The 25,132-nt window shown below is 37.4% G+C and overlaps 2 protein-coding genes across 2 annotated transcripts in view; one reads left to right on the forward strand and one right to left on the reverse strand.

Moving 5' to 3' along the window:
- Window positions 1–25,132, forward strand: part of LOC113239724 (unconventional myosin-Va) — a 112,745-nt gene that overhangs the window by 35,642 nt on the left and 51,971 nt on the right. The window contains exon 16 of the mRNA XM_026476817.1: window positions 21,458–21,475. Coding sequence (XP_026332602.1) covers window positions 21,458–21,475 — 18 coding nt within the window. The remainder of the gene's footprint in view (window positions 1–21,457; window positions 21,476–25,132) is intronic.
- LOC113239725 lies at window positions 1,024–16,807 on the reverse strand. The gene is made up of 7 exons (XM_026476818.1): window positions 16,536–16,807; window positions 13,675–13,936; window positions 7,463–7,734; window positions 6,576–6,723; window positions 5,185–5,344; window positions 3,754–4,133; window positions 1,024–1,373 (listed from the first exon to the last, which is right to left on the reverse strand). The coding sequence occupies exons 1-7, from the start codon at window positions 16,789–16,791 to the stop codon at window positions 1,145–1,147; spliced, it is 1,707 nt and encodes a 568-aa protein (XP_026332603.1). The 5' UTR covers window positions 16,792–16,807; the 3' UTR covers window positions 1,024–1,144.

A 25,132-nucleotide genomic window follows, 5' to 3' on the forward strand; every position in this document is an offset into this window, starting at 1 on the left:
AAGTAACATCTATGGTGTTATTATCCAAATACAATTTTTATTGTCAGATACCAACATCGTAAGATAACATCAAAAACATTAGGTGACAATGTTTGAAGAAAATCGATTAAAAGTGTTTCAAACACCGTAACTTCAGCATCTACTGTTTTTCCCTCAATCTACTGTTTTTTCTGTGCGATATCTTCCGATTTTCTCCGATTTGACCTGGCAACACTGTCTCGAAAGAGGAATTGTTAACAACCTATCGCACCTCCGGTGGAACAGTGTCTTAACTTACATTTGCAAAAATTTACATAAATGTAAATTTATATACATCGTGTTAAAAGTTTTTTTTTGTATTTAGGGCTACGGAACACATTTGAAGAGCTTATTTTAAGTGTTATATATTATTGTTCTCTATCTAAAAATTAAAAAATTAATGTGTATCTATTTTTAACCGACTTAAAAAAAGGAGGTTTTTTATTCGACTGTTTTTTTTTGTATGTATGTTACGCGATAACTCATTAGTGAACCGATTTTGATGATCCTTTTTTTTGTTGAAAAGAGGGTACTTTGCCTCGGTATTGTTAAATTTGAAGAAAATATTCTACCTCTAAGGGTGGCAAACTAGGGGATGAATCCGGTTTCACGCACTTTTCGATAACTAATTTCAATAAAAGTTGGCAAACAGATGTAATTCCATGAACTTTTCAGGGGTTTTTTTTTTAAAAAAACGTTAAAATTATTGCGTATAAATTTCATTGTTAAGTAGTTTCACATTTTTGCAGTTAAGCCTATATTTCACCGTAGGCGCGCTATGTATATAACACTAAAAGCAACCATTTTTAATCGACTTAAAAAAAGAAGAAGTTCTCAATTCTTCTGTATTTTTTGTATGCATGTTACGCGATAACTAATTTGTGAACCGATTTTGATGATTCTTTTTTTTTTTTGTTGGAAAGAGGGTACCTCAGTAGTGGTACCATTTAAATTTATAAAAAATAAGGATAGCAAACCAGGGGATAAATGACTTTTGAGGTCGGTTTTTTTAGTACTCTGTACTGATATTATATGTTGCCATGGATGTTAAGAAGAAGCCGGAAAGAAACAGTCTCAGAGGATTTTTCAAATGAGCAAACTGATCATGTTACCTGTGTGTTTTACACTAATGATATTGCCTTAAAACACTACTAAACAAATCGAACAATATAAGAGTCAACAAAATCATAGGCGCAAGAACTGAGATGATTCTGTACCCTGTAGCAACCTTATACTCGTAACATAGCGAGCTAAATCTGTTTCCTTGTTTTTTGCAAAGCGATCCGGGTGCGCCGATTTCGTATATTGGTTCGTCTACATCGCAGCGTGCGCAGGTTTCTTCTTGAAAGTCGTACCTGTTTTGAAAATAATTACTAAAGTATAATATTTAAGAAATTACAAGGACCAGTAACTGAAGACGACTGCTAATCTTCATACTAAAAGGTCAAAATCCAGTCTTATATTAAGATGGCGTTAATCAATAGCCTGGAAGTAATTTATATTATGTAAATGGACGTGGATATCAATTAATTTCTCTTCAATAAGTTTTTTTCCTCGTAATATTATGCAAATATAGTGCCCCAAGCTTCCAGAAAAATAATCAATATATGGTTTCACCAGTATATTTCAAATTTTTCCAATAAAAATGCTCAGAGTCAGATACGTCGGATAGTTCGCCCAGCATTGCAACGCAATGGAGACACTTAGCTTAATTTACGAAGCATTCGCGAATGACGTCACCGCACGCTAGTCGCGGGTTCAGTGGGACACAATGGTCTGTGGTCGACTAGGCTGCCGTGACCACGGTGACGCGGAGAAGGTAGACCCGCGGTGAGGGTAGGCCCGGAGCGAAAGTAGCCCCGCGGATTATGTATGCTCGAGGCGAAGGTGACGCTACATTTGACGCCCGGTGGTACGATTCCAAGCCAGGGGTACGCAGGAGTAGTTTTACACAAATTATTGATCAACTCAGCAGCACAATAATGAGACGAGAAAAAACACGGACCGGGGGCGGAAGACCTATTTATAAGGGAACCTATTTATAAAGGAATTTGCGTCTTTTCGAAAACGCATTACCAAATATGGTCATGGACGAGAGAATATTTCGACCTTTAGAAGGTGAAATCTCGACCATAGATGTTGACATGAAGAACCGGTAATACAAATAGTGGCTAACCGATCAATTTGTTATATTACTTTAAAATTCTAGTTTTAATGTTTTATATAAGCAGTTTAAGTGAAAAACTGCTACAAGAGAGCTAAAGTAATTTGTGAAATTTGACTTTGAAATATGCGTGTCAATAGATGGCGTTGTGTGTGGTAGCGCGGAAGCTTGCGGAAAAAACCACCGGGACACACGCGAGGCGACTTCCAGGGTATGGAGACCCTATAGACGAAGGTCTCTATAGGGTCTGAAAAAAAGGAGTTTGAGTGAGAGGGATGCGTGTATGAGCATAAATGAGAAAGGCGATAACACTGTTAGATACTAATTTATAAATTAACGCTTCCTAATGTGGATAGATAGCGCTTATCCTATACAAATTAGTAGAATAGCCGTCGCTATCCATAAAAATCTGTGCAATAAGCGCCATCTAGTTGACTTGTTTGCTATCACAAGAAATTAACTTTTACAAGTTGCAGCTTGTAAAACAAATTAATTACAAAAATAGCTATATAGTACTCGTCGCGACATTAAGTATATCAATAGGGACTAAGTATCCGACGACGCTGTCTTGCATCGCGGTTAACAGTCCTCTTGATTTATTGCTGCCTTCCGCTACCTAAATATTTTTTTCAGTTCTCATAAAAACCAAAACCCCGTTTTCAGAATATTGAAATTGTTTAATGATATTCCATCTATGCATCGTTAGGGGTAAGTTCCGATAAGTCGAAGGCGTTAACTAATTTACCTGTTTTTAAAAGAGAATTTTGTGCTCTTAAAAACGGTTATTTGACCATTTGTCACGTAGCCGCGTCTTATTTAGTGGACGGCAGATTGGACGAGACGAACATGTGCGCCTGGTGGAAAGCTACACACCTGTCCACTCCAGTTCCAGCGCCACTCAGAGCTTTAAATCGCAAAGATCTTAGGGGCACTGCCACTGCGCGCGTCACCCTGAGATATAAGTAATCTGCCCTCAGAACGAAAATAGGCACAACTGCTGTATAAAGTATGGATCGTTGAATTTTTTTTCGTTACGAGGGAAGAGTTGACAAGTCCCATGTGCCTGTAATTTCACCCTTCAAAAACAAAAACTACTAAGTAGTACTACTAAAATCGCGTAAAATTCAGGCTCGCGTGCAAAAATATAAAAAATATACATAATTTCATTAAGAAAGAAGATATCCATAATATTAACCTTAGAACTAAGTCCCACGTCGTAGTACCACGATTTCGTTTACATAAGGTAAACGATTTTTTGTGGGTAACTGTATACGTTTTTACAATAAGATTCCGGAGCATATATTAAGATTACAAGGTACACACTCTTCATTTTAATTGAAAAGTCCTATTAAAAAATTTAAGAATATGTGTTAGATAAAGATGTATAGAAAGACAACATGAGTCTAAATTCTACACAATTATGATTCAAAGTCTATTCCATAGCGTTTAAGTTTGTTTGAAAAGAGCAATCCCTAGAGATTCTTGCTCGTTCTTTCAAGTGAACGAGCAGTAACTTCTCGCCTTAATAAAGGGTTGACTATGATGATTTTCAAATAAACCGGTTCACTGACCTCGTCACCAATCTTGCAATAACACCAGTAGAGCCATTTTCGTGTAGGTTCAATTTATTTCTAACCCAATTCGTAGGATACTGCTGTCTCAAAGCAACAATGCCCCATTCATAGTTACTGCTGCATTCTGGATAAGACATGTTTTTTGCAGTTAAATTGTTATTGTCCCTCGGTGCCGTTTTCATAGGTTGTAGGATAAAACCCAATTTTTTTAAATATGTCAAATTCGTTATGCCACCATCTGGTAAATAGTGCCGCATGTTGTTATGCCTTAATATGCCGCAATAGTATTTTGTGTCCAAGTAAAATGGGGCACCGGGGGCAAAGTTGCATATAACTCGGATTTCTCCCGACCGTTTCTTGGCGTATGCGCATCCAATCTAAACACACGTTTGCAAAACACATATTACAAAGGTCATATACAAAGGTGAGCTTATGTCTAGAAGATATCTCTTCCAGCCAATCTTAGCCGTGGTGCAGAAATAAAGTCTGCGAGACTAATTATTGTACAATATATTTATTGCAAGTTTAAATGTGAATATATAATATAAATAATGATAACCTACATATGACAGACATACACACATACATAGACTTTATGTACATAAAATTTGAATTTTTTTGGTCATCTCTGTTTTTATTTTGTTTCTTTCTTTTTTTTTCACAAAATTAGTTCTATTTGTTTTTTTTTTTTGGAATTTTGTCTTTTTTAGTGCTCATCAAATTGGCACCGAAATTAGGTAGAGACATTATTTTTTTATTAATTAGGTAGAGACAACTATGTAATTTTCAGGTCATTTTTAGGTAATTTTCAGGTTAATACCTGGAAATTACCTGATCTAGTGTCTTCTAAGCGAACATTTACCACTCTGATCTATGCCTTGATTTAACCGTCAGAGAAGATTGTAAATCATCAAAAATCATGATTAATTCAACAGAAATTATAGTTCATGTCGTTTTGTTTCTTTGAAACAGCATTATTACAAAAAGATAATTGTCTTAAGCTTAATAGTCTTTCCAGGCAACCATGCAAGTCTTTCCATCCACGCATAACAGTCTCTCTTGGTATGAATTCTTGTCTCTTCAAGTAAGCATGCTAGTCTTTAATGATAAGCACGCTAATTTTTCCAGGAAACCATGCTATTCTTTCCAGGCATTCACGCTAGTCTTTCCAGGCAATCGTGCTAACCTTTCCAGGCAAACATACTAACTGTAAACATGTTTGTCTCTCTGAGAAAACATGACGATTTTTCAAGGCAAGCATGCTAATCTTTCTAGGCAACCATTCTAGTCTTACTAATCAATCGTTTTAGTCTTTCCAGATCACAGTAGTAAGATTGACGTCTTAAATACGACGGTTAGTGGGAAGAGAGAAGATAGTACATGATATTGTATTAATGTATTGTTTAGTATGAATGCATGGGATCATACCTTATTCGTGTTGGCCCAAATAAGCTGTATAGTATGAAACGTATATTTTTCTATATGACCGCAACCTATGTGCATAGGTTGTAAATGTGTGCCGGCACTCATGAACCACGCGTGGACACAGCCCACCACTGGGTCTACAAAGCACTCGGGAAGTGGTATGCTGTTGAGTGAGACATTGAGATGAAAATGGAGAGAATCGCTAAAATATACTTAATACGAAAAGAAAAAAAATATATAACTTCTAAGTTTTTTTCATTAACAAAATTTGTGGCTCCAAGTAAATGGTTTTGAAACATGTTCACTGGCACCATATAAAATTGTTATAAAAGTTTCACAAGATATTTTTATAAGAAACGAAACTATTTTTCCGGATTTAAATCGCGTATATTTGTTTTTTCAAACAAACCGACGTTTCTCTCTCTCTCGTCAAGTTATGGCGTTCGGGGAATAAGTCCGCAGGCAGGGATTCCACTCTCTAGCCGCTCGCCGTATAAATGTGGAAGCGAAACGCCTCGTGCGGATCCTGGTAATATCTACAACGTAGGGTTGGAATCCCAGCCCACGTCTAACCTCCCGATGATAAAAAGGGGAAAGCGGAATCAAACTATGCCTTTCCATCGCATGGCAGGCATTCTACAGGATTGTAGAATACCGATAAGCAGACAACTTTACGGCGGTGTTCAAGGCCCTGCAGCTTCGCCTCTACTAATTCCGAGTCACCTATAAGCCGCTTGCCACGTTTGTCGATTCAATCGAAGGTGGTCAGTTGGTACTTAGCAGAGCCATCCTGTAAGTGGCAGCAGTACATACACGACCGGACTTGTGCTTGGTACAGCTGAAGCAACTGTCCCGCTCAATATTTAGTTGTAAACATTAATGGGTTTTAAACCGATTTAAAACCCGGGCGTTTGCCTGTCTCTTATTCTCCTAGCTAGTGTGGGCGCAGCCCTAAACGTCATTCACGTTTCCGGCAATAGTCGAGAATCATTCACAAAATTCACTCTCTCTTGTGACGCGCTCCGCAACGGTCACATATCGTGCGCCACGCCAACGAGGCATATACAATTAACTTCTACTGTGAACAATTTTAAATACAAAGATCGAACACTTGGAAAAAATTCCTTCGATCTTGCCGGATTCGAAACGACGTCTCCTAGCATGCTGTACCAGACGCTATGCCAACTAAGCCACGGAATGAGCCAGCGGACCTCACGAATTTTTCTAAGTTCTTGTTGTCGTGTCTTTGTATATGGTTTCTCACTGTGAACATTAGCAATAGGTGAAGTACCGTGTAATACCTGAAATCGAACACGGCACGACGTGTCCTTTAGTGTTACCCCGGCATTTCCCAAACTAGCATACTTAAATAAAGACAGTAATTTGAAACTTGCCAATTAGAATACCAAGCTGTTCTCCAACAGCAACTCTCAATTCGTTTAAAGCATTCCAGCTGAGACACTAGTTTTGATTCCAGTGATAAACACGGTGCAGGTCCCGGCAGGCACTGTTTTAACCACCTATCTGCCATTTCTTCCAAATCTGCAGAGTTAAATGAAACTTTTTTGTATTAAATATTTTTTACTTACCTTGCCGCGGGGACCCAGTTTTATTAATATAATTTAATTTTAGTTTCTAGTATTTAAGCTTTTATTGTACATTGTACCTGTATGTTTTAACTTATTAGCCCCCTTTTCACGGTCATTATATCGCGCGTGATCTGCAGTGTACAGGGTTGGGCGCGGGAAAGCCTGCATGCGCAATTGTGTGCGATTACCCGTTTGAAGTTTTTTAAGCTAACGTTCTTTCACGCGCGATTGCTCGTGTCCATTTTTATTACAGCGGAAGAGCGTCCGTGTAAATGACAATTAGAACGCGCGACTGTGCGGTCTTTCCCTTTTCCTTCTAACGTCTTTAGGGCGCTTTTATTCGACACGAATTTCATCGTTGCGCGGTCGCCGAGCGGACTCTCTGCTGTCTAACTGTCATAGCAAAATACTCTCTATTTGTTTAGCTTTTACGTTTTAACTTAAATGAGCGCACCGGGCACGCGGGCTAGCTTCGGCGACCGCGCGGTTGTATTATTCAGAGGAATTTAAATATTGTTGCTTAGTAAATTGAATTCACATTCGCCATTAACGTACGTGAAGGCGTAGTAACTGGGCGGTCGCCACGCGGCGGCCGCGCGTAAACTTTCGCCTCGTGTAATGAATAAACTACTGGAGTAATTTCACAAACATCTTGACATTCAATGTACTTAAAAATTGTTATGGAAGCTCACCTATGTTATAAATAATCTGCTTCATATTAGCCGCGGGTGGCAAATATGGATACTCGTCCGGCGTTCCCTGTGCAACGAGGTTCCTCATGGCGTTGATGGTGTTAACCAACGCGACTTGCTGCATTGGTCTTAAAGTGTAGACTTTGTAGAACGAATTGCATATTACTGAATACCTATCTGTAGGGTACAAGCAGAGTGTGTGGTCGCCATGACAGGGGAGAATTGAACACCATTTTGAGGCACGGTTGTAGGTGATATTTTGGAGTCTATCCCTGTAACAATAACGTGTAATTAATGCCTTGCAATTAGGGCCTACTAGGTACCCTTCCTAAAGAAAAAGATGCACAACCCACGGTCCATAAAACTTTTAGTAATTATTGGATGTAGTTATGTATGGATCCAATCTACAAAGTGCCTAAAGTCTAAGCTCTTAGATCGGGAATAAAAAATCTAATTTGATTAAACATAAACTCCAACACATAAACATAAAATTGAACTGCCTCCGTGGCCGAACGCCTACCATGCCGAACTGCCACGCAGAGGTTCGATTCCCGGGCGGGGAGAAATGTTTATATGGCCTACATTTATTTCGTGAGTTTGGGTGTATATATTTGTGATTGTCTATGTGTGTGTCCATGGCACCCGCGACACAGGGTTTCCCTAGTGCGGGGCTATGTTCAGTGTGTGCGTTATTACTATTATTAATTTCCCACTCTTAGACGTGACAGATTATTTTCAAATTTGAAAGGGACCACTAGTCGTGGAAATCGGCTCATATCACGGAACATACAAGAAATATAGTCAAATTAAGAACCTCCTGTTTTTAAAGTCGGTTAAAAAGAGGAAAAAAAGGGCTTAGTCGATGAATGGCCAATTCGCAAAATGGCTACTAGCTAAAATGAGGGCTATTTCGCGGAATGACTAGTTCTGAATATGGCTAACTCTCCAATGGACTAATTCTACAAACGGCCAATTCTCGAAATGGCTGATTCTTGGAATGGCCGATTCTTGATAAGGCCAATTCTTAAAATGGCCAATTCTTGAAATGGCCAATTGTGAAAATGCGCGTATAGCCTAGAGGTTGAAATAATTACTGCATAAATGAATTTCAGGATATTTATTTTCGCACCTTGACACCAAAAAAAACAAAAATTTTACCACTAAACGAATACTGAACAAAATCATCATTGATTAGGTACGCTCTACTACTGAAGAATGAGCAAGAAACTCTGAGAGTTGGTCTTTATAAATAGAATAGTTGTTTACATTTTCATCATCTTTACAATAACAATTAAAAAAAATATCATTAGAACAAGCAAAAGTCAATGGATTTTTTATGCAAAATGAATAAAATTGATAAACTCAGTTTCTTATAACAATGATTTTATTGTATTGAAAAAAAGAATCTTGACAGCAGAAGTTGGTCACATTTAATATAATGTTATTAAGTTAATATTACCAACTTCTGCTGTCCCGATTTTTTTCGTCCCAAACATTAAAACGATCCCTTTATGAAACTGAGTCGATAAGCACTAAAAGACAATTATATTCAATTTTATTAATTTTTTAGGGCAACTTACGCTTAACCAAAAAATTGACTTTGCCAAAATCGTTTTCACATAAAGAAACTCAATGGGTCCTAAAACAGAATCCTTGTATCTTCTATGGTTTCCGATTTCCGCATGTTATCGAATAAAAAAATACTGTACAAATTCTACGTTTATAAATGAAATTAAAAAAAACACAAAATAAAGAAAATACACAAATTAAACGTGTTTTGGAATATACATTCCAAAGATTCGTTATGTTTCCACATTTATATGGCGAACTGCTATGGTGTACATTTCCATGCCTTCTGACTTATTTCCTGAGCGTTATAATTTGGGCCTTTTCAAGGCGAGAGTGATTAGACATTATTTAAGTGTGCTTGCTCTATCGTCGACCTCATCGTCACTTTCCATCAGTTGAGATGGAGGTCAAGTGCGCACTATTATATTATTGAAAAAAAAAACAAATAAAACAAAATAAAGAAAATAAAATAAATGAAATAATTAAAATAAAATAAATAAAATAAGTAAAAATAATCAGAGAAAAAGGATACACACTACATTAAAAACTGTAAATAAATAATTTTCTTGAAAAAGTCCTGCACCGTTATCTCGTGCCTTTTTAGTTTTGTTACAATATGTTTGTATTTTTTATCAAACATAATGTCTCTATTTGCCCGATTTTTTCTTTGCTTTTCAAATAATGTTTTCTTAATTTTTACGTCAAAATGCTTTGATTCCCCTCGTATTTTGTGGATGAAGTGAAATAAGCTGGGACGTTTCGGAATGATGACATTTAGGCGGCGATGCCAACCTTCAATAGCATTGGTGGTCCGGTGGCGTTGACCAGCACAACTTAATAAAGTTGGGGTCAGGCGGTGCCATTGTCTCTCTAAATATTTTTGGAAATCTTTCATTGCATAAGACAGACTTTCTATCTTCCCATAAATGATTTGCCATCCTTCCGGTATAAAACGTGGGGGCAAAAGAGGCATGACGGCGGCTATCCGAATGACTCTTCTATTTTCCTTACAATTAGTTAAACCCATTTCCTTTGCTTTTTTCCAAATAGCCTGCTGGTAATGAAAGTAACAACCGGTTATCTTTGCGTCCGGGTAAATTTCGCTAACGGCATTCATTACCGCCACCTCATAATCACATTTAAATTTTTTTATATTTAGTCCAAGCCGATCTTTGAATAATTTAAAAAGTCGCGTATACGTGAGTTGAGTCTTGTCCGGAAGAAGAGAATATATAATTAGAACAATATTTGTGGTATTTTCGTCGGAACCTATGTCAATATGGATGGTGTATAATTGGTAAAAAGGACGAGAAACACATTTGAATGTACCATCACCGTATAAGCACATTTTTGAGGCACGATGTATAATCTTTTTCGATAATTTCGAAGCAAAAACTATTATTTTATCTGTGCTCCCATCTTCGGCTACAAGAAAATTTTCTGCCAATCCTTCTGGGACATACACATCTTCTAAATTCTGGAATGTTAATCTACGTGCATGTAAAAATTTTTTCCTGGCGTTATAAAGAGAATCTTTTTTAGTGTGAAAATATGGAAGCTTAGTAACTATAGTTCCTGACATATTATCCAGTTCTTTATCGAAAATTCCCTTTATTGGCCCCATATTTTGGCATACTTTGTTTTTGAATTCACTCATTTTGATAAAAATTTGGTTTTTGTCTGGGTCAGGTTCACAGACGTGTCGGGGTGCTCTTAGTATCCTTGTTCTGGTAGAATCTATAGTTATAGATCCACTACACTCATTTTTATTAGCACATCTCCAAAACGTACTTTGATTTTTATTTGTCCTGTTTCTTTTATTATACCTGTATCCATTTAGTAATAACGTTTCATTACCTTTTTGATTTTTGTCGAAAATAAATGTGTTTTCTTCCATTATGAAACTTGTCACAAATAAAATAATACAAAAACTCAAAAGTCACAAACATGGATAAGATTATATGAAAATGTATTAAAAACTTTTTAACGCGCGACTTTTAGAATAAAATCCCATTGAAAATAATTACTACGATTTTCAAATATCCCTCACGCAAGGGCAAAATAAATTTTGCAGATTAGCCATTTTAAGAATTGGCCGTTTTTATAATTGGGCCTTTTAGGAAGTAGGCCTTTGTCGAATTAGCCATTTTGCGAATTAGGCCTATATCGAATTGGCCATTTTGCGAATTGGGCCTATATCGAAATAGTTATTTTGCGAATTGGGCTTTCCTAGACTGGTAGCCATTTTGCGAATTGGCCATTCATCGACTAAGCCAAAAAAAGACTGACAAATAATGATTGATTGATGATTTTAGAGGGGTATACCCACTTTAAAGTTAAAAATAAAATATTGTATGAGTAACTACACGATATATTCAAGCATATACACACATCAAAAAAAGTTTGCGATCAATAGCATAAGCTCCTATAATTCTTTAAATTTAACTTTATCAAGAAAAAATCTATGTTGTATGCTTTCTTTAAATAGGAATACCCTGTTTGAAATTAAAATATAAAACTATTTTTTATTATTTATTTTAAAAAATTGAGCCATTAATCATAATGTAATAGTGATAGCAATTTCATAGAAAGAAAAAGACTGTTTAATGAAACTTAAACAACAATTTATTATTAAAAGGTGTGAATTCAATATAAAATAACTCCTCCCCTGGCTCGAGTACATGCGAAGATCCTCCTGGGCATGCTGAGGATCAAGTTATCCAGCATTTCCTGGGGTAACCTATCCCATTCTTCAATAGCGGCTGCCCTGAGCTCTGGAACTGTCTGGGGACGTGGCTCACGGTTCCATACTGCTCGTTTAAGAGCATCCCACGCGTGCTCTATTGGGTTTAAGTCGGGCGAGCCGGCAGGCCAGTCTAATCGTGTGATATCGTATTCTTGAAGAGCAGCATTGACTCGTTGAGCTCGATGTGCGGGCGCATTATCATCGACCAGTACAAATTGGTGCCCATGGTTTACTCGGAATGGTCTGACGATATCATCAATAGTAACTGCTTTGTACATGTCTGCTGTCATGAAGCCCCGATACGGGATCAAAGGCGTTCTAGCTCCAATCATAATGCCACCCCAAAAGGACACCGATTTTCTGCCTTGCTGAACTGTTCCAGTGGCAGTTCTTTGTCTTTCACGGTCGCCTGGTTTTCTCCAGACACGGACACGTCGGTTATCTGGATGAGTGCTCATTCGGGATTCGTCAACGAAGAGACAGTTTTGCCAAATGTTTTCGTCCTCACCTTCTTCATTTTGCCGAAGTCTAGCCCACTGCAATCTTCGGTGTTGACGTTGCCGGGAATTGAGCGGAGCTCGCCAAGACCTCCGTGCTCGTAATCCAGCCTGGTGCAAGCAATTGCGAACGGTCTGCGTGCTAACTTCAAGCCCAGAGGCGGCCCTGACTTCTGCTTTTATTTTAGTGGCGTTGATTGTTGGATCACGGGCTGCCAGCAATCTAATATAGCGCTTTTGGGCAGCTGTCAAAACAGTTGGGCGACCGCTGCGGGGTCGGTCAGCTAAATTCCCCATTCCGTGATACCTCTGCAACGTAGCCACGACACAGGATTGGGATATAGCAAGTCTGCGTGCTATTACTCTCGTGGTGTATCCTTCTTCCCTCAAAGTTACTATTCTAGCTCGTAAAACCTCTGATAATCCTCTTGGCATTTTTTCAATCACAACTTTCCGCGAAAAATATCTTGAATCGCTTATAATTGACTAAATCAGATTTCTGAATGAGCGTAAGCTAGGACTGAAAGCCTTTTTATATGAAAAAACAATTGAACGGGGTCATTGTTTTATGTTCTAATTTATTTTTAAATAAAGAATCTAAAAAGAAGAAAAAATCATAATATAACCTACAGTAACAAAAAAGATTTCAGTTTTTCGAAGTGATCGCAAACTTTTTTTGATGTGTGTACATTAATCAGAAACAAAACAATAAAGTTTTCTCTATAGATAAACATCACGAAATGATCTCTAATTTTCACATTTTTTCGATTTATCCTCGAAATGCTACAGGTTATTAGGACAAAAATTAGATAATTAATTATATTTATGCATGATCGACAACTGTCACTACGGATTTTAATCCCTTTAGTTTTAGAGTTATTCCGCTAAAACGAATTTGGTACTTTTAATGCGCAAAATTCAACATCTACTGTCGCAAGTCACGCGAACTTCAGGCATATATTTGTTTCACAAATTTGGGCGGAGCCAACGTCAAAACTTTTTTGGCATGAGAGCTCTTAATAAAAAAACCGACCTCAAAAGTCGTTCGTCATCCTTAGAAGTGTAATATTGTCTTCAAATTTTTAAATGGGACCATTACTGAGGTACTTTCTTTCCAACAAAAAAGAATCACCACAACATCACAAGTATTGCGTAACATACATAAAACAAGCTATAGAATTGAGAACCTCCTCCTTTTTTGAAGTCGGTTAATAATAGTTTATTCAATACTCAAAAGATATATCTAAATGTATAACATAATGTGAGCCGTCGAATTGAGTTTCCAATTTTTCAAAAATTTTTCCTGAAAAGTTTCCACTATATCAAGTTTTTCGAAAAATGATCCAACTTTACTCACAACTCACAAAATTACGCTCATCTTGCCTCACCCTTAAACTCACCTTCGTCTTTGAACGTCAGGATGATCGTCGATAACGTTCTTCAAAAACAACGGATATGACGTAAATACTTCAGATATATTCTTTTTCACTATTTCTCCATATAACAGAGGAAGCTCCCAACATGGGTACGTCTCAGGGACGTACCACGATTCCTTAGTTTTATTTATGGGTTTTACTATTTTGATTGCCCCGACTGCTGGCAATAGATTGTAGAGTTCCAAGAACTTGGTTTTTGTTTTATTTGCAGCGGCTTCTGAAATATCTATTATAGGGAATTTTTAACAATACGCTCACGGACATTCTACATAAGTTTTGTTTATAATGACACTTATTATGTCGTGACGACAAATGTCGTGCAGTTTAACGTGTCGTGTCATTGTATATTTAAATGAAGTTGTTCACATATAGAACAACGCGATTACCTGTAGTTCACGACTTTTTTGACGTTACGACGACAGACTGTCATGACAATGGGATGAGCTAGAACGACAGTCGTTTGACGATAAATAAAACGTCACGATAAAAATGTGACGACAGATAATCGCAGCTTCAAACGATTCTGTCGTGAATACGACAAGGCGGCTGCCGTGAACACGACAGTCGCTCAAAGATAAAATAAACGTCCACGACACAGTCACGACATATAGTTGTGATATGGGAATAGGCCAGACGCGACACAGTCTTCATCCGGTTCTTAAAAGGCTAGTTGCCTTGGATGTGCTGCCCTGGGTTCACGTACAGCGCCTTCCCTATTATCCATAGAGGTACTGGAGCTGTTGATATGCTCACTTTCCGACACCGTCACTTACGTCTCTCCAGCTCCAAGAAACCTGCGCGTCCGGTACACGAGTCCGTACTTCGTACTCCGTACATTGAATAAATAATTTCTATTACTATTTACTTCAGAGAGAGCTCTTAATAAGTAATATTTTGGTATGGCTACTCCACGGAAGAAACAAACAATGGAACTGCCTTTAGCCTCGATTACTATCGGAATCATAACGCAACAAGCAAAAATGACAGACTGAGCTCAAGCATATGGAACTCCACGTACTGTTGGCGCACGTATTACGGTCACTAAGCAGTTTTACTAAATTTATTATACTGTGAAATACTCAGTGTTAGTAAGAGCGGAACAACCGGAAACAATATGCCTAAGTGACTGACATAATATGGCTACCATCCTTTACGATATATTCCCGATGGTTTCGCGTCTTGGTACCACGTAATACGATACTATAGTATATGTCTATATAAATCTTTTTTGAAGATGGAGTAAAATGATAGTTCATTATGCAAAAGTGTTGCCCACTTGCAAGCACCTATTACAGAGATCGGAGTCGATAAATATTCTATCAACTATCGACTGAATGTTGGTCATGCTTATGCAATAAATAGCGGAACTCGTTTCATTTAAATGATCATCGGCCCGTTATTCATCCAACTACTAGGCGCAGATTTATTTGAATTGTCTATTATTGTATGTTCATTCATAAATACACTGCATTTAGAACTAAATATATCTATTAAAAATACAAAAAGGAGACATATTATTTTAAAGTTTTTCATTTTAATTCGAATAGATAATCAAGTCTGCCAGTTCTTGTAAAATGTATAAGAATAAAAATTGATTCCGACACCAATATAACCAACTGTCAAAATAAGAATGAAGAAGGCAATAATGCAATTGGTAACCATTAGAACGTCGTAACGTTCATAATTTAGATATTTTAGCAAAATTTTATCTCCTATCGTAATCTATCGATAAAACTGTTGACAGCAAACAACTACATGACTATTTAAAATTTTATGAAAACTGACAACCCAGCAAATGTCATTTTAGTCCGTCTTGAAAAAAGACAGACTACGTGACAAAGAATCTCCTATGTCGACCTCTCCTACGTAAGGTATCGTATGTCGAAATTACCAAGTTTACAGGGGAGCGTTTTCCCTTCTAAACTTGGCAATTTCGACATTTACGTAGGAGGGGTCGATATGTGGTTTGGATGAATTGACTTCCTCCTTGTATGACCTCCTACCTTCGTTCTTCGTCCTATAAACCTTAAATCCCTCCTTCTTTATGTGTATTCTTCCTTTATTTACATTTTGTGTGATTTTATATGCTCTAATAATATTATGCTTTGGTTGGTTGTTTGTCCATGATTGGTTTTTTTGCCCCAAGTATGATCTCCACAACTACATTCCGTCGAAGAGATTCATCTAAAAATAAATATCTTGCTGCTTCCTAAACGTTGGCGTTTTTAACTGACAACATTCGTCGAAACAATCGAGTATATAACCAGAAATAGAGTTAATTGTTTCACTTCAAAATGACCAGTTTAACTTGAGCATTGCTATAATGGACGAAAATTGCACTATTACATATTTAATTACCAATGAAATGTGATTCCGTTTGTTTTGTAATTAGATGTTTTGCTGTTTTTCCCACAACACCGAATAGAACAGCACAACATTGTTAGAGATATTATCTTTATTACAATAAATACAGAATATTTTTTGAAATATACGGAGACGTACACACAGGTCAGTTGTTGGCGCTGTATTATTTCAAGTTTCTAATGAGTGATTTCAATGCAAACGAGAGTTGATATTTAAAAGTGATATAAGCCCCTTTTACCTGATGAGTTGCCAGGTATGAATGGCCCTTATTTCGTCTCTATTTCTGGTTATATACTCGATGATCGAAACGGACACTGGCCCAAGCCTAGTGGCCGCCTGTCGCAAACTGTCGTAGTAAAACTGACAAGTGTAGTACGTATGAGCTTCGTTGTCACGTAGTATCGTATTTCGTGGTAAACCTCCAGGATCCTGTACTGTATAGTTAAGTGTTGCAATATTACTTGTGTGTACATTCGGCGTTTCCGTAGTGTAATCAAATTCATAAATATCATTATTGGTATCATTTGCAATCAAATCTCCGGCATGCAGGTACGTGAGTTCGTTGCCTTCGTCGTACGTTTCGTTGATGTTCGTTGCAATATTATTTCTAATTGCAGTTTTGTTTAATCTTATTATTTGTCCATTTCTTAGACCTTCCATATCGAAATTATTTTCAGAATACTCTAGGTAATCTTTGACAAGTTCCTCGATTGTCATATATTTTATTCCTTTGATATTTTCTTCTTTTGATAATTTAGTTTTGCAACGTTTTGTAGGTTCTTTGTTTTTTTGTTCTTCTTTAAGATATTTTATTTTTGTTTGCTCGTTTTCTTTGTGCTGAGTTCTTCTGTAGTCCAATGGATGTAAATTAGTCCCTTTTTGATCATTGCTTTGTTTGGTAGTAGTTCCGAATCTTCTAGCTGAAAAGGCGTAATTAAATCGTTACTTCATTTTAAACTTAAAGCAAAAACCTTTTGGTAACTGAATAGCCCTTTAGAAATGAGTTCGTCCACAGAAATACTTCTAACCATACCTGTTTCTGCCGCCAAGCAGTAATGTGCGTTTTGGTTTTGAAGGGTAAGAGTGCTGGTGGAAATTAAGGGCACATCGGACTTTTCCAACTTATGACTAAGAGCGTGTTCCCATAATGCCGTAACGTTTTATTTATCGTTGGACGACAGTCGCGTCTAGCCTGTGCCCATATCACGACTATCTGTCGTGACTGTGTCGTGGACGTTTACCGTTGAACGACTGTCGTGTCTAGCTGTCCCCACTAGATTGTGACGATAATTTATCTGTTTACGGCAGCCGCCTTGTCGTTTGCACGACATAATCGTTTGAAGTAGCGATTATCTGTCGTCATATTTTTATCGTGACGTTTTATTTATCGTCGGATGACTGTAGTTCTAGCTCGGCTTCCCATTGTCAGTCAGTCTGTCGTCGTAACGTCAAAAAAGTAGTAAACGACAATTAATCGTGTTGTTCTATGTGTGAACAATTTCATTTAAATATATAAGCCACGACACTTTAAACTGCAGGACTATCTGTCGTCGCGACATAATGGGAACGCGCGGATGCACCCACGCTGTGGCAATGCCCCTCGGATTTTTGCGATTTAGGCACTGCAACTGTTAGGGACAGGCGTGTCGCTTACCACCAGACGCACGACTTGTTCGTCCCATCACTATACCTATTCCTGCTGCCAAGCATGTGAGCATTATCCAGTTTAGAAGGGTAAGGGTGCTGGTGAAATTACAGGCACATGGGACTTGTCAACTCAGATATTTGTGATTTAAAGGCTGCTTTTGCCAACATGAATTCAAAGTTGTGAAATGTACCGTTTTTGCTCTTTGCGTGTGAACAATTAAGAGTTGCTGCTATCTCATCTCGAATTCAAATATTTCAATCGGTTCTATTGCGCGGGTCGAACGGCTGGGACACTGGCTCTATTTCAGAATTTGTTTTTTACAAAGGAAATTAAAACCGTTTGAAAAATGTATATAGTTACTATACGTCATTGACTTACAAATAAATGGACGACGGGTCTAATACAAAAACCACGAAAAAAATATCCCAAGTCATTGACTTACAAATAAATGGACGACGGGTCTAATACAAAAACCACGAAAACAATGTCCCAAGTCAACCTATTCGAAATTTAAATTGTTATGTCATCGCAGTATCGCGCTGTCCGTAGAACAAATGAAGACTAAAGCGGAGTGTCGCGCTCTGTATACGATTTTAGCGCCTTACAAGTGCGGACACTTTTTAGCGCGGACCCGACGTCCATATAATTGTAAGTCAATGTCCCAAGTCAACCTATTTAAACGTAGTGACATGTAAAGGAATATGAAAAAGCTAAAACGTTGAATTCAAATTGTAATGTCATCGCAGTACTGTCTAATTTTGCTTGCTTCGCTGTCAGAAGAAACAAACGAAGACTAAAGCGTGAATGACGCTCTGTATACGATTTGAACGCCCTTTAAGTTCGGACACTTTTTAGCGCGGACCCGACGTCCATATAATTGTAAGTCAATGCTATACGTCTTCTATTTAGTTCGGTTGATATAAAAAAAAAATTGGTATATGCAAAATACCTATTGAATGCAGCAGTTTTCTTGTATAATTTCGAGGTTTGAAAATTTTTACGAATCGTGTTTTCATACCGTACTATATCTTTTTCCCAAAGTGATTGTTTCTTCACTGTTATGCATAATCAACCAAAGCCATTTGAGACTCTACCTACTCGTTAAATGTATATCTACCTATCTAAATTCTAAATTACCTGCTTCCGGATTACGTGTAGTTTCCACGTAATCGACATCTTCTATGCCCGCATAATCCAAGCCAACACAATAACAATGCTTAATTAAATAATATATTATAAAAATATTCAAGTACAACATGTCTGAATTGTTTTTTTTTGACGATTAATTCCGTCGCCAACTGGATTGCGTAACAAAAAGGTGCTACTTGAAATCTGAATTTACTCTGATGTCTTACATTCGTGAGATTTGTTCCTAGCTACATGAGATGCTCCCATGGCCAAATACAATAGGAATGGACTTGGAACTGCTACCCCTAGGTCTAGTATAATATACGGGAGAACAAAACGAAGGAAGTGCCTAAAGCGTCGATTACTACCAGAACCGCTGTCGCCAAAACTTCGCTATAATAATGTTAAAAAGTATGAAATCTTGACAATGATTGATCGTAGTTTTTTTTTTCGTTTAAAAAGATGTAACAAATTCTGGACTATTACCTTTTAATTAGTCGCGTCAACAAAGTTGGGTGTGCTACACACCCCACGCGAGCCCAATTTAGAATCGGGAAATAAAATACGAAATACACGCAAAATCAGACTATTATTAACATTGATTTACAAATAAATAGACGACGGGTCTAATACAAAAACCACGATAAAAATGTCCCAAGTCAACCTATTTAAACGTAGTGACATGTAAAGGAATATGAAAAAGCTAAAACGTTGAATTTAAATTGTAATGTCATCGCAGTACTGTCTAATTTTGCTTGCTTCGCTGTCAGTCGAACAAACGAAGACTAAAGCGTGAATGACGCTCTGTATACAATTTTAACGCCCTATAAGTTCGGACACTTCTTAGCGCGGACCCGACGTCCATATAATTGTAAGTCAATGATTATTAATGACAATATTCCGAGACACTTATTTTCTAACTTATAAATGTCTTTCTGACTTATAAAACGTATTATTAATAAAAAAACAATAATATATCGAGTTCGTAGGTTTTCGCAATTGTCACACATATGAAATGAAACTATTTTTCCAGATTTCAATCGTGTTTATTTGTTTTTTCAAACAAACCGACGTTTCGGGCCCTTTACAGGTCCTATGGTCACGGTTGACTGAGGTGGTACAGTCTTCAACCAGTTATGTCTAATATGAATGCAAACCACCCTATTTTTTCACTACAGTTACAATAGTTGAATACCTTATTTTTAATTTTACAAAGAAAACATTCCAATTTACGCTACATTAAGTTTTACAAATTATGAATTTTTATTAAGTTCAATTTATTATTAATTAATAATAGAAATTACAGTAAACTAAAACATATTAATTAGTACTGCAGTCTTGTCTGTTTGGGATTTTTCATGAGAGGAAATACTGGATTCCAAACAGGTGGTACGGAGAAACCATCTCCCCTGTTGAAATTAGGATGTTTTTTAATTTCAATGGCCTCTCAATGGTTTGTCAAACTTAAAAAAAATAGGGTGGTTTGCATTAATATTAGACTTAACTGGTTGAAGACTTTGCCACCTCAGTCAACCGTGGCCATGGGACCTGTAAAGGGCCCGAAACATTGGTTTGTTTGAAAAAAATAAACATACGCGATTTAAATCCGAAAAAATATTTTCTTTTATTTTATTATTATATATATATTTTATTTATTCCTAAAACAATAACATTTGTAAAAGCTAATTTTCTTCATTACAATTTTGGCAGACTAGAATCATGTGGTCATTGTACACATGTTTTAAGTATTTGGAATATTATGCCTTTGTTTTTCGGTCCGTGATTCTAGGACATGTAAAACGACCGGACTGCTCCAGACGCTGATTCAGGGTTCTCACTTTTAAACCTCTTGCGTCGTTTTTGTAACGGGCGAGGTAGTGTGCGAATGTCTTCGTTTTCGTTGTGTTCTTATGCACAGTTATGGTTACAATAACTTCATGATGTTGTCTGTCAATTGCTGCACCATCTCTCAATCATTTAATGCACATGGCATTTTATTTATTTACTTACAGCTACCTCAAAACAAATACAAAAAAAACACATTACAACATAATCTTTAAAACAGCAATAAATATTGTTTTATAAATGTTACTGCAACATATTTTTTGTCCACCTGTATTGTTTAAATAATTGTGTAATAATAAAAAAATATATTTACTTACCTTACTCAAACAGTCGCGTGGGGTGTTATGCACCCCAAACACGCTCTCCAAGCACAACTATACACAAACGAGCGCAGATTACGAATGAATTGTGAAGTACAATCGTATTTACGAAGCTAGCCTGAAGACAGGCACCGTTGAAACCACAATGGGGTGTTCCCACGTGACTAATTAAGGGTTAATATAATTTAAACTTTACGCGTGTCGTTGAAATTTCATGACCAATTATTGCAAATTACGACGTTTTGATTTTATTAAGGGCAAACTTGGGATTGAATACGGTTTCACGCACTATCCGGTAACCGATTTCAATAAAACTTGACACATATGAAAATGTAATTTCATAAACTTTTCAGGTCAGTTTTTTTTTATAAAAAAGCAATTATTTTATTAGGATACAGTATTTTATATGTTGTTTTTAAATATATATTGTTTTCGTCCCCAGGTAGCGTATTTCGAGAAGATCAGAGCAGATATCCAACGCTTGTACTGCGTACGAGTCCAAAGCTGCGTGCGCAGGTTTATTGCTCGTAAAAAGTATCTGCGATTGATGCGAGCACTCAAGGGCCTGCAGGCACACGCTAGAGGCTATCTGGCTAGACTGTACGTATTTTTTATTCAACAATTTTATTTTAACCACTTTTTGGCCGTAGCGTTCGACTGTCCGAAACAATTACTGTCAATTAAGTAATACTATAGGCCTCATAAGAGCTCAAGGTCACTCAAAGGGCAATGGAAAAGGCTATGCTCGGAGTTTCGTTGCGAGATCGAATCAGTAATGAGGATATCCGCAAGGGAACCAGAGTAACCGACATAGCCCTGAGAATTGCCAAACTTAAGTGACAATGGGCAGGGCACATTGCTCGCAGAACAGATGGCCGATGGGGCCGAAGAGTTCCCGAGGGGCGACCGCGTACAGGAAGACGCGGCGTGGGCGGACCACCCATAAGGTAGACCGATGATTGGCGAAGGCTACTGGAATCTGCTAGATACTAGGCATTCTTTGGGAGAGGTCTATGTTCAGCAGTGGACATCTTTGGTTGAAATGATGATGATGAAGCAATAATCGACGAATTCAAAAGACAATGTCAAGTACGGAACGTCACGCGCATCATGCGTTTTAATCGTAGATATAGAGGGGAGATATGTAATGACGCTATGTAAGATCGGGTACCGATGTCGCCACTTTTTAGCTTGTATGCAATTCAAACTTTACGCTCTATTATCTACTACCATAACTTAAAGATTTTGATTTGGTAGGGCTTACAATGTGAAAACGATGTAACACAATTTTAAAATTTAACAAAATTAAACTTACAGTCACTTGATAAGGGTTTATTTCGAAGAATTCAACTTGATATCTCATCACTGTTTCCAGTTCATTAGTTCCACGTTCCAGTATTCATTAGAATAGCATCGTAAAATCGTATTTGAAAAATGGTATACCAAATTGAGGTTATTTTTCATCTATACATCTGTAACTGGTTGCATAGAGCTGTACGAAAAAAAAAAACATTCTATTCATTCATTTAAAGTTTTTATAATCGATTAGTAAATCGAATATTTCAATCGCAATCGAACGAGTATCTAAGTCTAAGGATTTGAAGGAGGATTTAAAATTAAGATGTCGGAAATTTTAAATATGCTTATGTAAGTTATATAAGGAAAACCGCTAGTATGACTCAATTGAACAAATCGATTCATTCAATTAATTACTCGATTTGTAGTTGCCATTACAATTGGCCATCTCTAAACCGTCTATGGTAAGGTCTGTGACTTGTTTGTTTACATTTTGTTAAAAATGGATTGAAACGAAGAATACAAAAATAGTTGTAATTTGCTTACCTATGACATAAAGATTTTTTTACTTTGGCTGTGACATAAAGTATCGGAATTCACTCTGGCATGCTTCCCAGGACATCCTGATCAGAATAAATTTAAAAAGTTTTTTCCCAAATTGGTTTGACCTTTGACTTCTATACAACCTGTGTTTTCATAAATAAGTTAATTATAATTCCTTTTTCACAGAAAAGCCCAAGAAGTCCGCCGCAATCGCGCAGCGGTTAAAATCCAGAAGACCGTCCGTGGTTGGCTGTGCAGAGTCAAGTACCAGCGGCTACGAGCGCTGGCCATCGGTCTTCAGGCTCGCGCTAGAGGCTACCTCGCTCGACGACTATATAAAAACAAGAAGATTCTAAAAGCTGTAAGTATTCTTTGCTTGTGAACTCGAAGATTGATGACTTTCCGGCAGATTCCCCCTGGGTCTACCAATACCTTAACTACTTCTAGTTCAAAGTTAGGTTCAGATGGAATTGCATAATTTTATTCCACCTTTCCCTTTCCATCATCGGGCATGTACAAAGGCTGTTGTGGAACCATATGAATAGTCACTGCTAACTAGGCGATGCTATTGTTACAGACTATCACAATCCAGCGCTACGCCCGCGGCTATCTTGCGCGAAAGAAGGTAAAGAAGATGAGGAGACAAATTGTCGTCGCCCAAGCTGCTGTGAGTTAAATAATATTTACAAAACAGAGAACAATGCATAGGTACTATTAAATAATTAAATAGGTATTCGCACACATACCTATTATCTTAACTTTTCGGCCAGATTGTACTGGCTGACTGGTGATATGGTGTTACGTCTCCATCTCGCAGGACTAATATCATAAACAACAACTTTTGCTCCATGACTTTTTACCAAACATAATAAATTTGCCAAAAATAAACTTTTAAGTTTCTGTTGTATTATCTGACACTTTTTAAATCTGTATGTGTCAATCTGTACTCGCCGATTGCCGCGAAGTACTGTCCATCTTACCTTTTTCTGCCACCAAGCCGTAATGTGAGCAATTACTGCGTTCCAGTTTTGAAAGGGAAGGGTAATGGTGAAATTACAGGCACATGGGACATGTCAATTTATGTCTACGGGTGACGGGCGCAGTGGCAGTGCCCCTCAGATCTTTCTGATTTAAAGCTCTGATTGGCACTACAACTGTTATGGACAGGCGTGTCGCTTACCACCAGGCCCACAACATGGTCGTCCCGTCGCTTGGTCTCATAATAATCTCAGTACAAAGTACTACAAAAACCGACCTGAATAGCTGGTGGAATTACAGCTATTTGCCAAGTTTTATTGAAATTTTATTTATTTAATTGTTTTAAGAAAAAAGTATACATAAATAATGTAAAACACCGTTAAACCCTACTTGGGTTTGTTTCGATGCCATTCATTCCTTGCTACGAACACCGGAAACGGACCGGAACGTGCACGAAACTGAATTCACCCCTAGTTTGGTACACTTACAGGTGGAATATTTTCTTGTAATTTAAATGGGACCACTGCTGAGGTAGCCTCTTTCCTACAAAAAAATAATTATTAAAGTCGGTTCACGAAAGCCGCGGTGTTATCGCGTAACATAAATACAACCCCCAACCCCACTCCGTCGTTTTACATTGTACCAGGTTCGACTCCCTAGTTTTAATTTCCCTATGAGGGTAGAAAATCAAACAAGGAAATCCGAAAATTGAATTAATTATAATAGAAAACAAATAAATTACAATTTTTTCTAAAGGAGAATGGGCAAAATACAAGGGCCTTGGACCTGGAAGCGGCCACTTCAAAAACATAGTTTTTATAATTCTTTATGTTACGACAAACAATACTTAGTATGGAGTCAGAGTCGTATTTTGTGTGTAAAAAAAGTTATGACCAATACAATTGTCCAAGTAATAAATGAACACGTGTTACATTTTTGACAAATATACCTTTGTCTACTGGATATTTCTATAAAATAAAACAATGCTTTGTGGAGTCATGCCGCCGGGACCTAAACTAGCCCCCCCCCCTCCCTCCTACCCTCTTATGTGCACGTGCATCCAGGTGCATGCGTGTTTAATTAACTTAGTTTAGTTGTTTGTTGACTTGCTTCACTAACAACTGTTCTGTGCTGTCGATTCTTTGCTGATCCTCATAAGACCTTGATTACTGTTTACCGGACTATTGATTTTGCTTTGCGATTTGTATCGGTGTTGATTCTTGGATAACAACTAGGCTTGATCTTGGACATTCTTTAGTAAAGTGGTGTGTGCGTGACTGAAATGGAAACTTGCATTACA

This window comes from Hyposmocoma kahamanoa, unplaced genomic scaffold (genome assembly GCF_003589595.1).
Source record: "Hyposmocoma kahamanoa isolate Upper Pololo Valley unplaced genomic scaffold, ASM358959v1 115, whole genome shotgun sequence".
In the NCBI taxonomy this organism is placed as follows: Eukaryota; Metazoa; Arthropoda; class Insecta; order Lepidoptera; family Cosmopterigidae; genus Hyposmocoma; species Hyposmocoma kahamanoa.